Here is a 12,932-nt window from a genome sequence, read left to right as displayed (position 1 = left end):
TGAAGATAACTATTTAAGAGAATATGGGAGAAGTACCAAAATGCCCTAATTAAACATGCAACCTATCCTAGAAAGGTCTCTAATTTACTCTAAAATGATGTTTTTGGTATTTTATTTTAAGGAAGCAATCAAATAATTGATAAGCACTCATCACAAATAATATTTATCCAATCCGCATCACTGAATATCTCATCCATTTAAATTTCAAAAAGAATAAACCGACCATCTTCAAAGGGTTATAGATGGCCGCTATTCCGCGTGGACAAGAATCGTATCTTGAGGTTGAGATCGGATTGCCATCCATGCACACATTATGAATTATCAAATAATCCTATTTTGAGTAATCATAAAAATCTTCCCAATATGCATTAGATAACAAATCATTCAAATATCTCGATTTGATACCAATCGTTCAAATTATGCAATAAAATCAGATATTCAACTTTGGATAATGATCATCACCTAACTCGAAGATATGTTCCCAAGTCAAATTCAACAGAGGCACGTGGACGGAGGTGCTTCGGACGACGACCAGCGATGGGGGCACGGCTAGGTAGCCCACGGTAGCTTGGTCGCGGTGGATGTGTTGGGATCGATGAGGGATGTCACCGCAGCAAAGGAGTCATAGCCATTCATGCCTACAAAAATGCAATAAAAAGTGTGACTCGACCTAAGGCAAATGACTTATCGCAAGACTCCCACGATCAACAAAAGGACAAAGCAAACACCGTGTTTCCAATCAATCCTCAGTTCACAAATCCTGCATCAAGTGCTCAAGTATTCTCTTTTCAAGGAATAAAAATTTGGTCGTGAAGTTTGAGCTCTTAAGAACCTTTATGCACACTGAATGTAAACGTTAAAGTCAAATAAGGTTAAGAAAACAATATTCTGCACAAATTCCAGGTTAGTCGTCTACTGAAACAGCGCTTCAACGAAACAAAGGAACTAATACTATGCAAAACCATGGATAGGTTTGGCGCGGGGGGATGATGGATGACGCGGCGATGAATTCTGGTCTCGCTGGAGGTGCTTGAAGACTCGCCTGGTTTGAAGCGTGCACGGCCATTGAGCGCGACGACAAGGCTTGGCGAAAGCGACTGGGCAATCACCAGACGGCGGGTGTTCTTTTATATCGACTGATCTGGACTTCACACCAAGGCCACTGGACGCGATGGTCTCGCCGGAAAACCTACCAAACGAGAGAAAATCGCCGGTCTCTCCCGAATTTCTCTATGAACGCCGGGACTTGCCGAGGCGCCAGTAAGTAGCTGGACACGGCTGAGCTGTAGTGAGGCAGGAGGATGAGCGTGATGACCAGGCCTGCCGGACGACTCGCAGGAGCCGTTGGGCGCAGCCGCGTGTACGCTGGAGGTGTTGGCTTCGCTACAAGAACTCGCTGGGCGCACTAGAAAGCTAGGAGATTTCACGGCGTCTTTATTTATATTTGGAAGGACACCAGGAGGCCTCGACTCGCCGGGAAACAGCCGGATTCTTTACTGGTGCAGATCAGGTGCGAGGTGAGGAGCGGGCGAAGGAGTTCGGCGGCAAAACCCGAGCTAAACTGCAGGACTGTTTCTAGGAGATCACTGGAGGGTGCTGTTCCGGCGTCGGGACTGCTAGAGTTGCTGCTGGTCGGTGGCTGAAGCATGCTGATCACTTCACCGGGATTTGCTCGAACTATTGCTACGGTGAAGAGCGGCGGCGAAGGCGAGTCACGGCCGTAGGGGCAGCTTGGCAGCATGAGGTTCCAGCCTAGAGGGTTGCTGATGCGGGCGGGGCGTCAGCAGCAGCAGCAGGAGGGATGGCGTGACCCTGGTGGACGGCTCTCTATGGTCGCGGGCTCGTCGGGCCTGGCTCGTTGGGCTGACGCCAGAATCGCGGATGCTGATGCTTCATTGGAGTCAACGGAGAAAAGGAAGGACTTGTCGAGGCGGTTGTTTCGCGACGTCCAAATCCAGAACTCTTGATAATCGTTCAAAGCTGTAGAATCGCAGAGGTAGTTGAACTCTTCAGGTTTATAAGGGAAAAATTCAATGAGATCATGGTCGAATTCCAAAAGAGTTTGAAGATAGAATGTAAAGGAAGAAAGTCGAATAGGTGTATCCAAAGGTGAATGCCTTAGTAATCAATATACTTAAGGGAAATGATGAGAATGTCTAGAGTTTGCTAAAGAGTAATGTGGAAGATCACGAGAATATCTACTGAATAAACAAAGAAAATAAAGACCAGCCATACTTGCAAAAGCCAAAATGGATCAGACAACATACCATCTTTGGATTTCATTGAAAGAGATGCATGAGTAAACCCCTATATGACGAAGCCAAAACAAGTGGACCCAGAGCAAACCATTTACCCGCTGCAAGATCTGAGGTAATGTGTAGATGGTCCCTTGAAACTTTAAGAGTTAAAGAATACATATTTCGATAGTCAATAGAGCACAAAGACAATACTTTAGTGGAGTCAATGGGACCAAAAGTGCAGCAGAATCAATCAAGGAATTCCCCATGAGCAAGGACACTCTTAGAAATATAAGGTACTTCCAACGGTTCCAAATTTTCTACAGGAATGCCATTTAGCACAAAGCCAGCTATGGTAAAGATATCTAAAAGAGTGACAGTTTTGGGTCCCCAAGAGAAAAAGAAGCAATTGGTTGATTGGGATAGAAACATATTGCAAAACCCAATAGTCCCCTGTTCAGATCATGGGACAACATACTAACCTCAAGTGTTGTCTCTATCCTTGCTTTTTTCCAAGCAAGCTTAACTCACAGATAATCCTTCATCCGTAAGTACGATGAGTGGAATTCCACTTCAAACAATGGAAAACCACGAAATCAAAAAGGCGCCGAAGTCCAGATGTCCATCGAGAAGAGTGCTGAAAAGGAAGTATCTCTTCGCGTTTCATTGGTAAACAAGGCTTGAGAGATGGCGGGATGTGTTGATGGTCTAAAGGCAAGGCCCAAGGAGTTGGCGTTCGTGATGTTCTTCCATAACACTCAAGAGTCCAAAACGACAATTATCAGCGTCCTCACTTTGTTCTATATCATCAAAATTAGCAATGTAACTATCTGGGTGAAATTTGGAGGTATTGGATGCAATGGAAGATGCTGAAGTAGACACAGAAAACGAGATGCAAAAGGTTTTAGGGTTTAAGGAAGAAGACAAAAGGAGTATTAAAAGGGAGTCTCTAATGTGTATAATAGGGTTGAAGACAATGGTTCGAAATCGCAGTAATCAATTATCTACAAAAATTCGAAAGGACGCATCAAAATAATACAGGAAGTAATGATCTGTATTGGCCATGCATAGGAAAAGAAGCGTTTAAAGAAAGAAAGGCATGATTGTCACCAGGAGGAAATCGCACATAAGACAATATATTTTATTTAAAAGAAATAAATTTCAAATTTACTTCTTTTAAAATGGGACATATGTTAACATTCAATATTAATCGTACTATCACCTGTTGATCACGATTGCGAAAAACATGATGGAAGTCAAATGAAATTACACATGTGCGTCAATAGGATTATAATATATGGTTAACTATCGATGAGCCAGAGGATGAGGATTCAAGGATCGAGAGCAAAGCGAGAAGCCTCCACGTGGTCAATTGTTAAAATAAAACAGTAGATATTAAGTGGCTACCCGAATGATGCCGGTGGTAAGTTTTGGACAAAAACATTCGAAATATACAAAGAAGCATCAAAGGAGGGCACGGTTGAAGAGTGGTTAACATCCAAGAATTTAGGTGTTAAGTCATTGTTGATAAATTAGGACACGATCAAGATAGTTGTAAAAGGAATGAGCGGATTGATTACGAACAAGAAGGAACGTACTTAAGGTTGGAAGCCGTTATCAGAAATGAATAACTGAGTGATGGTTACCAAGCTCCTATAAAAATATCACTAATCATCCAACAAGAACCCCTTGAACAACACATCAAATGTTATTTCCTTATTGTATTTTAGTTTTCCCTAGTTGTTATATTTAGATTTCCTTCGTTGATTAAATTCCATTGATTGTCTATATCTTAGCACGGCATTGTTGATTAAATTCCGACATTGTATTCCTAGTCCAACGTCGTCGATTATATTTCGACATTGTGTCTTCTATCCAGGTGCATTGTCACTTCTGACATTGTATCAAATTATCTTAAAGCTGTACTATTGATTAGATTTCATCATATAGTTCAAATTGGGTCTCAGAGTTAGTAAGTCAATTATCAAGATTGTATAATGTTGTTTGAAATTGAAAATTCAATCTTTAAATTGCATTTGATATCTCTGTTCGGAATTAGCACATAACCTCCGTCCTTTTTAAACCAAAGCCGAGAATAACACTCGGTGAAAGATATTTCATCGCGAAATCAAAACTCACGAAATAGCACTACTGCCGAAGATGCCTAGGGTTGCTAGATGGAGACCTGCAGAGGTAGCCGGAGGAGTCGCTGGGACAAGTCTGGCCGCGCAAGAACAGCAGCAAGTGGCACAGCGTGGACTAGCGATCAACGGCTGCGAACGCGGTGTCGGTTGGAGCACCGCGAGAGGGCCGCGGTTGCGGCTGGCGTCTGTGGGTCTTTTGCTGCAAAACCCCACAAAACCTGTACGGCACAACTCAAGATTTTCTCCATTAGCTTTCTTTTCTTCTCTGTTTTCCTTTCTCATGAAAACGTGCGGACGCCCTTTTTTTGTCCTTTCTTCCTTCTACTTCTGTTGTGAACTGCCCCAGATAGCTTTTCTCCATTTGCTTTCTTATGAAATCGTGCAGACCTCTTTTCTTTTCCTTCCTTTCTTTTGCTTCTTTTGTGTAAACGTGGATGGAGACCAAAGAGGAAGAGAGGAACAGATCCCCTTGCGTCAGTCCATGGAGAAAAGAGCTTAGCTTCTATCCACCCTTTTGTCTCTGCCCTACTCGGAATTATAGCCGACCTCTCCTTTTCCTTCTGGGCGTATAAGGGGCAGGCAAGAGAGAGACCCTCGTTTGTCTTTTGTGGCCATGGCATGATATTCATATTTAGTAATGTCAGCCAATTTTTTATTTCATGAAACAGATCAATAGCCAGAGAATAAATTTGAAATAAAAATAAAAAATAGAAAAAACCTACTTCTTTGTTCCTGAAAATACCAAAAAAAAAAAGAGAGAGGTTATTTTAGAAAATAAACTCAACATAACATAATGTTCGTCTTTACACAATCAACACAATGTTCGGTCTCCCGGCCCAATATAAGTTCTCATTTTTTAGAATAAAAATAAATAAAAATTCAAAAATTTAGGGAAAAAATTTAGAAATTAGATGTTGAGTAGTCTTATTGGATTTTTATGTAAACTTTAGTTTAGAATTAGTTTAACATAAAAATGTGAAAATATTTTGATGAAAATTGGATTCAAGATTGAATAAGCTTTTAGGTTTTACTATATAGATTTTGAATGTCGTTTTCTTTTAGAGACAATACTAGATTGCAAAAGCTTGATGACTCCAAGCAACTTTTTCTTTTTCTTTTTTTCAAAAGATCTATACCCCTATTTATCGTAATGCTTAGAGATTTACTATCAACGGAACTCTCTATTACTATTTCCAACCCTCCATCTTCGACTAATTATTATGAAGATGGAATTGTTGAAATATGATGAGACATTCTTTCTCTCTCTAGGGTATTTACAGGCAAGGAATGGTTACTATTTCCAACCATCTTTAACTAATTATTATGAAGATGGAATTGTTGAAATATGATGAGACATTCTCTCTCTCTCTCTCTCTCTCTCTCTCTCTCTCTCTCTCTCTCTCTCTAGGGTATTTACAAGCAAGGAATGGCTTAGCAATTCTAGTAATTGCATGGTCATTTTGGGATTTTTCATCTCCCACAATAACAATACGTGCCAAATGCCGGTGGCCCAAGTTATGCACCTGAGTACGGTTGATTTTTAGTAAATGCATTATCATCGGGTTCTATTGGGCTGGTCGATGGACGGCGTTTGACATGGGTACCGTGCAGGATTTTGGAAAGACTCTTTAACCTGCGAGTTCATGCTGTGTTTAGCTTCTTCACCGTTCATTTTCCTATCAGAATTTGGTCTTCCTTTGCGGTTGCTTGCTGCGGACGAGAAGGTTCTACATATTTTCTATTATTACAATGCGCGGTAACCTTCTGAGTGATGAGAGTGTCGTGCCCATGCCTTTTCGCTTTCACGGCCTCATAAAGTGCTGCCATCTCGTTAAGAATGGAGATTCCTTTCGCGTTATGTGGTTCCTGATTTGATTCTGAATTAAAATGTGAAGATGTTTCTGTGAACTTGTGCACTTGTGGTCTACATCCACGCCCAACCATACCTGGTCTAACCAAGGCAGCAGCACTTCATTTCATGTGGATGTGGATTGGCCTCGCCGTTCTTGGTCGGGTCATTCACAACTTCCTCCCTCTTTCTCTTTCGTGGCGCGTTCTTAGCTCATCGCGTTTGGACCATCTCGCCTCTCAAAGCACTCGAGAAAGCTGCCTCTAAATTATCAATTTCTAGCCTTCCAATTGATTTTCACGTTGATTTTAGACAGTAGAATTTTGGAAAGGCCCTTTAACCTGCGAATGGTGCAGACTGTCAGACATATCATGAATGCTGTGTTTCGCTTCTCCACCATTATTTTCCTATCAGAATTTGGTCTTCCTCGTTTTCGCTTGCTGCGGACGAGAAGGTTCTACATATTTTCTGTTATTACAGTGCGGTCAACTACTAACTGAGTTCCGATCAAGGTCGAAAAAAAAAAAAACTACTAACTGAGTGATGTGAACGTTGTCCCCATACCTTTTCGCTTTCACGGCCCATGCGATGCTGCAACCTCGTTAAGAATGGAGATATCTACCGAGTTGTGCGGTTCCTGATTTGATTCTGAACTAAAACGTGAAGATCGTTCCTGTGAACGTGTGCAGCGCTTGTGATCCACATCCGCACCCAACCTCACGTAGTTTATCCAAGGCAGTAGTACTTCATTTTATGTGGGTGTGGATTGGCCTCATTGTTCTTGGTCAGGTCACTCGCAAGTTCCTCCCTTTTTCTATTTCGCAGTGTGCTTTAGCTCATCACATTCGAACCATCCTGCCTCTCAATGCATTCAAGAAAGCTACCTACCTCTAAATTAGTAGTTTCGCATCTTCCAATTGATTTTCACAATTCTTTTAGACAATAAAATACCAGTTAAGAGTGCCAAACTCTGGATAGCTCATTTGAATGTGTTGAGAGCTACAGTTACAGGGACTATATAGGCCTAGAGGCCATCGTAACCGTGGAAGAAGCCGGATCGCTATCTCAAATGTGGGATTCTCCTGTTGCACTAAAAATGAATTCTACATGGCCAAGTTCCTGTAGGTGGGCTTTCATTCCGTGCTAATAGTAGATCTCATTCTCTTCTTTCCATACTCCATACCAATCAAATCAATTGGTTTTATAACCATACCATTCTAAATCGTATCCTTTAAAATTCAAAATGAAAATAGCTCATCAAAAGCTTGATTAATCCTTTTTGGACAGAGTACACCTGCATAGATGCATCATCTTTTGAACAATGGGTCCAGTTTTCTAATGTCCAGCTGATGAACTTCTAGTTCACTAATTGCATATCATAACTATTGCACTGGGTCTATGAGCACCGAATGTATGTAATCTTTCAGTGCAATATGAGGATTGGTATAATGATCTCCACCATCCTTGTACAACACATCCATCACTCGCGAGAGGTTGAGAATTCCCACAAGAAGTGGCATTGCGACAGCAGTCGGGCGAAGACACTCCTCATTGATGTCCTTCCACGAGTCATTCACTTGCTTGCGAAGGTTGTTTTCCGCTTCTTGTTCTGTGACACCATATTGCTTCATGTAACATTGCACGGCTGAGTCCAAATGTCCTCTTGATTGTTCAAACTGCAAAGATATGTATAACAAGACATTTAAACAAGACCGTCTATATTCCATAGGAGTTGGGTTGGGTCTATATCTTCATGGAACACTTGCAAGAACAAAAGTACCTTATGTGTCGCCAAATCATCCATGAGCCTGCAGATGATTGTTGAAGCCTTGAGGATCTTTGGGTCGTTGAACAACCAATCTAGATCGTCTTTTGTGACGATATCAGGCATTCCCACAAAGGACGTGACAGCTAACAATGGGTAACCACTTGATACTAGCGCAATGGACATGTACTCATCCATGGTGGGCTTGTGCTGTTGGTGCATCCATTTTGCTTCAGCAAAATAGTATCTCGCCTGCCTCTTCATCTGAGAATGCAAAAGATTATATTTCTATCAATCGAGAATGACAGCACTAAGATTGTAGAACATAGAAGAGGTGGTACGATCTTACCGCTTCTACCGCATAGCAGAGGCAGTATGATTTTCCTGTGCATGCCAGTATTTCTTCAATTTCGACGTAGATATTGATAAGTGCTTTGTAAAACACTTGCATGTACTCTGGAAGTTCATGTATGCAATCAATGTCCCACCTGAAATTATGAGATATTATAAGATAGGGTATAAACTACGTGATAATTTTAAACTTCAGATCGCACAAGGATTTGGGAATCACCGTATTACCATATATGAAAAGGTTGATCAATCAAACTCCATCTTCTTTTAACATAGAGTTACTGATCAGATACGTTTTGCCACATCATACAAGTAGTGGTGAAACATAATGTACGAAAAGTAAGACGCACATGCTGCAAACCAAAAGGCAGAAAAGCGAATTTAACCTTTGAATTGCTTGAGTAAAGAGCTCTAGCTCTTCATAGGTGCCATAGACATCATATATGTCATCAAGAACTGAAGTCACTGCGATCACTTTGGTCATCATTCTTCTAGCAACCGCTAATTCGGGCTCAAAATGAACTCCCACAATCCAAAAGTATCCTTCCACGAGCCTGTCTCTTGCAAATGGTAACTTCCTCTTGAAGTCTAAACCCATCCACCACCTACATGTAAAATGGCTTTATTCATATAAATCTTCCGTAGAGTGTAAACTCAAACTATTTAATCATGAGATTTCATAGTTGATGAACCTTGTAATATCAAATAACTCCTTCTGGTGTTGCTTCTGCAGGCGGTTGAAATCTAACTTGGCTAGTGATAGCAGGACTTCATTATGTAAAGGTTCTGCTTCATACATGGAGATGTATCGTCTGGCCTCGAGCCTCGGCACCCCTTTACGAATTGTTTGCTTTAAGGCATGACGGACTTGTGTTGCGAGAGGAGGGCTTAGTTGCTCCTTAACGGATTCGAGATGGGTTAAACTGAAAGAAAGCGCTTGATCCAGAACATCTTCTCCATGCACACTCAAATGGCTAGCTTCGTACAAACTTAGTAGTCCCCTTACGTCACTTGCATGTTTCTCACTGAACTTTCCACAGGGGTCCTTGAACTTGTTGAAGATGTCTGCTCATAGATCACAGTGAAATAAGGATTTCTATTGTAAACATCTCTGTTAGACAGAGATTCTTCACGAGCAACAATAACAACCAACTTACAAACGATGGTTGAAGCCACTTGTAGTTATTATTTTTATCTCTTGCCAAGGACAGTCCCTATAACAATTGTTCCTCATGATATGAAAACCATGTGACCTATCATTTAGTGTGTATTAAGTGAACTATATGTAGAAATCACTCTCTGTATCTCTAGCATTTTTCTAAAAGAAACAGTCGCAAACTAGTTGTATTCTAGGGTTTTCTAGGGATATCCGGCATATTTGGTCAAGAACGTGAAGTATGCCACTAGTTTAACACATTTATGAAGTTCCTTACGGTCAGAATTTTGCCTAGTAGGAGTACTATTTAGGTGCGTTATACTTTTATCAGATTGTGGCTTTGGGGTTCTGTTGTGCAATAACTTGGGCAGGTCGTCTGTAACTTCAGGTGATTGATTGTCGAATGACCTCGATCCACGGTAGAGAAAGGCAAAGGGGATAGATTTTGGACAATAGGAAAAGATCAAAGTATATAGATCATCAATTTTGTGGCTGAGTATTAAAAACAAAAGAAGGCGACTCACCAGATGAAACTCGGTAGCCTTGTTGTCGCAACAATCGGAAGAGGAGAGCAGCCGTGTAGAGGTCATCGATATCCCTGTCTCCATTGTTGCAAACGAAGCATGTCTCACTAAGTTGTTTCAACACGTGATCAATGTCATTTGCGAAGCGGTGTGCAATGCCTAATCGTTGTATTTGATCAATCATGTCCAGTTTCAGGGATGGCTCGTCGGCATCAGGGCATAGCATTCTCTTCACCTCGTCATCCAGCTTCTGGATTTCTTGTTCCGCATGCTGATCATGGCCATTTTCCTACACATGACAGAGAAAACATATGTCAATTTCTCTCTGGTACAAAAGACTGCAGTGGACCGGGCCAAAATCGATATCTTTGTGCATCACACCGCAGCACGTGGATATTTTACTTTGCTCTCACTCGCGCAAGGGCTCTCTCTCTCTCTCTCTGCTTGATGTTAAAGTCAATTGTGGAGCTCAAGCGGTCTCATGATCTCTCCCGGCCAGTGAGAGGCTGCCTCCTCCTCCAGATCCGGAGCCAATGCCTCCAGATCTATAACCTCAACCTCCATGGCCTCTCTCTCTACTCCACGGCCTCTTCGCTCTCCAACGACAGCCGCGCTCTGTCCGACGACCAGGATGCTCCCTCCCGACGACGGCCTCTATCTCTACTCCACGGCCGTCGGACAGAGCGCGGCCGTCCCCAGAGAGCGAAGAGGCCGTGGAGTAGAGAGAGAGGCCGTCATCGGGAGGGAGCGTCGCCGTCATTGGTGGGAGCGCGGCCCTCATCGGAGAGCGCTATTTGGTAGACAACGTCGTCGGGTCAGGAAAGAGGGGAGAGAGTGAGGAGAGAGAGGAGAGAGAAATGACCTGCTGAGTAAAGAAAGAGAGAAGAGAGAGCAGAGCGCAAGAGCGCTGGTTTGAAGTTGGTGATGTGGCGGGCCCCGAGGACACGTGTCGACATGTGAATGGTTCAGAGTAAAATTGTTGATACTTTCTCATGAGCCAAAATAGAGTTCTTTCCGGGATAATCGGAGCGTTGCTGTGCGACATTGAGTTGCGGTGTACGGGATTTTTTATGGTAAAAAAGTACAGAATAGTCCAAATAATCATAAACTGTAACTAATTATCATCTACGTACGGTCTGGAGAGGACGTGGGTATTGAATTCTTGAATGCATAAGGTAAAAAAAAGAAAGAAATAGAGAAAGAAAGATGGTAAATATGGGATAACTAAGAGTGTTTATTGAAATTGTGCACCAAAATATTCACGAAGATGTTATTGATAATGATAATTCTCACATTCCCTATTTACGAGATTTGTTTGGATTTCACGTCGTTTCTTTTCACCTTACATCAAGGGCTCTCTCACCTTTACCTAATATTTTCACTCTTTTTTAGCACAAATTTTAAATTTATAATGAGAATGTCAGAATTTCCTTGGTCATTATAGAGTAACAAAGTGAAGAACCAAGTTTAAGCACGAGAGGAAGCTTTGTATTATTCCAGATGAAGTGCATAGAAGGAAATTTATTTTCACGTGCTATACCACTGCTATTCACGAAATACGTATGTATATATATAGTTGAGTCAGAAGCAATGTATTAAATTCTAACCATTGAGCAAGAGCAAGAGGCATATTTGAGGAAGTAATCCCCCCATATGCTTGGATGAAAATTTGCAGAATGGCGTTCAACCACATGGCTTTTATCTTGAGTTGCGAGAGAAGATGGAATTGTTGAAATCGGAAGAGACATTCTTTTCCTTTCTTTTATGGCTTTCTCTAATGAGAGATAGAGAGCACGAGGGGAGTGCCAAAGACATTATTGATGGGTATTTATAGGCAAGGAACGGCTTAGGCTCCGTATGGTAATACTTGTGCTCTTTTACTCTCCGAAATAGAAAAATAACTAAAATCTGTTTGATAATATCAATTAATTTTTCTACTCCCCGTAATAATAAAGTGATTGGGGAATAGATTTAGAACAGAAACAAAAAAGTAGAAAAAAAGTAGTTAATTATTCTCGAGATCAATTTGTAAAAATAAGTTATTTTTATTTTATTTTTCTTTTCTTCTTCTTCCTTAGGCCCATTTCTTGTTCCTAGAACAATTTCTAGAAATAAGTTAATTTTTTTCTATTCTAGGCAGCGAGTAGCGAAAAAAAATTAAAAAAATTATTCATTACAAAAGAAATTGTAGATTATACTAAACGTATTTATATTCTTTTTCATTTCGAATAAAAATTTTGTATACCTAATAAACACGTTCTTTTACTCAAAAATTATTTTAGGAATCGAAATAAAAAAAAAAAATATTTTTAAAATAAATAAAATAAAAATATTATCAAACACACCCTTAATAATTTTGGTAATTGTACTGTTATTTTCGGATTCATCGTTTCCCAAAATAACGATTTATGCCAAATGCTAGTGGCCCAGATTTTTCTTTTTTCTTTTTTTTGTCAAAATAGAGGCCTAGGTTATGCACATGAGTATGTGGGGTTCTATCGGGCCGGCTGATGTACGACGTTTAACACGTGTACCGTAGAGAATTTCGGAAAGGCTTTTCAACCTGCGAACGGTGGAGGCTGTTGGAGATACCTTGCAAACTGTGTTTTGCTTCTCCGCCGTTCATTTGCCAATCAGAATCTAGTCTCCCTTGTCTTCGCTTGCTGCGTGCAAGAAGATTCCGTTCTGCATGTTCTCTATTATTGTCCCATGGTCGACTACTGACCTGAGTGGTGTTAGTGTTGTGCCAATAACTTCTCGCCATCACGGCCCCATGCGGCGCTACCGCCTCGTTAAGAATGGAAGTATCTTCCGCGGTGTGTGGTCCCTGATTTGACGTGAAGACGTTCCTGTGAACGGGTGTAGCACTATGTGGGTGTGGATTGGCCTTGTCGTTCTCGGACAGG

General features: G+C 41.3%; 1 protein-coding gene and 1 long non-coding RNA gene across 2 annotated transcripts; both read right to left on the bottom strand.

Moving 5' to 3' along the window:
* Nucleotides 1–1,597: 1,597 nt before the first annotated feature.
* On the bottom strand, nucleotides 1,598–4,899 carry LOC120293106. The gene is made up of 3 exons (XR_005550772.1): nucleotides 4,423–4,899; nucleotides 2,720–3,037; nucleotides 1,598–1,980 (listed from the first exon to the last, which is right to left on the bottom strand). It is a non-coding gene; the product is annotated as an uncharacterized LOC120293106 (long non-coding RNA).
* Nucleotides 4,900–7,525: 2,626 nt separating this feature from the next.
* LOC120293350 ((-)-germacrene D synthase-like) lies at nucleotides 7,526–11,822 on the bottom strand. The gene is made up of 7 exons (XM_039312469.1): nucleotides 11,634–11,822; nucleotides 10,027–10,315; nucleotides 9,039–9,411; nucleotides 8,733–8,951; nucleotides 8,345–8,483; nucleotides 8,011–8,259; nucleotides 7,526–7,906 (listed from the first exon to the last, which is right to left on the bottom strand). Exons 1-7 carry the CDS (start codon nucleotides 11,772–11,774, stop codon nucleotides 7,613–7,615), a joined length of 1,704 nt encoding a protein of 567 aa, XP_039168403.1. The 5' UTR covers nucleotides 11,775–11,822; the 3' UTR covers nucleotides 7,526–7,612.
* Between the last annotated feature and the right edge of the window lie 1,110 nt (nucleotides 11,823–12,932).

Source organism: Eucalyptus grandis, chromosome 5 (genome assembly GCF_016545825.1).
Source record: "Eucalyptus grandis isolate ANBG69807.140 chromosome 5, ASM1654582v1, whole genome shotgun sequence".
In the NCBI taxonomy this organism is placed as follows: Eukaryota; Viridiplantae; Streptophyta; class Magnoliopsida; order Myrtales; family Myrtaceae; genus Eucalyptus; species Eucalyptus grandis.
This window is presented reverse-complemented; position numbering and strand designations above follow the sequence as displayed.

Coding starts and splice junctions, on each gene's coding strand:
- LOC120293350 (XM_039312469.1), bottom strand. CDS start 11,774: ATGTCTCTTCCGATTTCAACAATTCCATCTTCTCTCGCAACTCAAGAT. Junction 8,952..9,038: donor GAGTTATTTGATATTACAAG/GTTCATCAACTA, acceptor TTTTACATGTAG/GTGGTGGATGGGTTTAGACT. Junction 8,484..8,732: donor TTTACTCAAGCAATTCAAAG/GTTAAATTCGCT, acceptor TCATAATTTCAG/GTGGGACATTGATTGCATAC.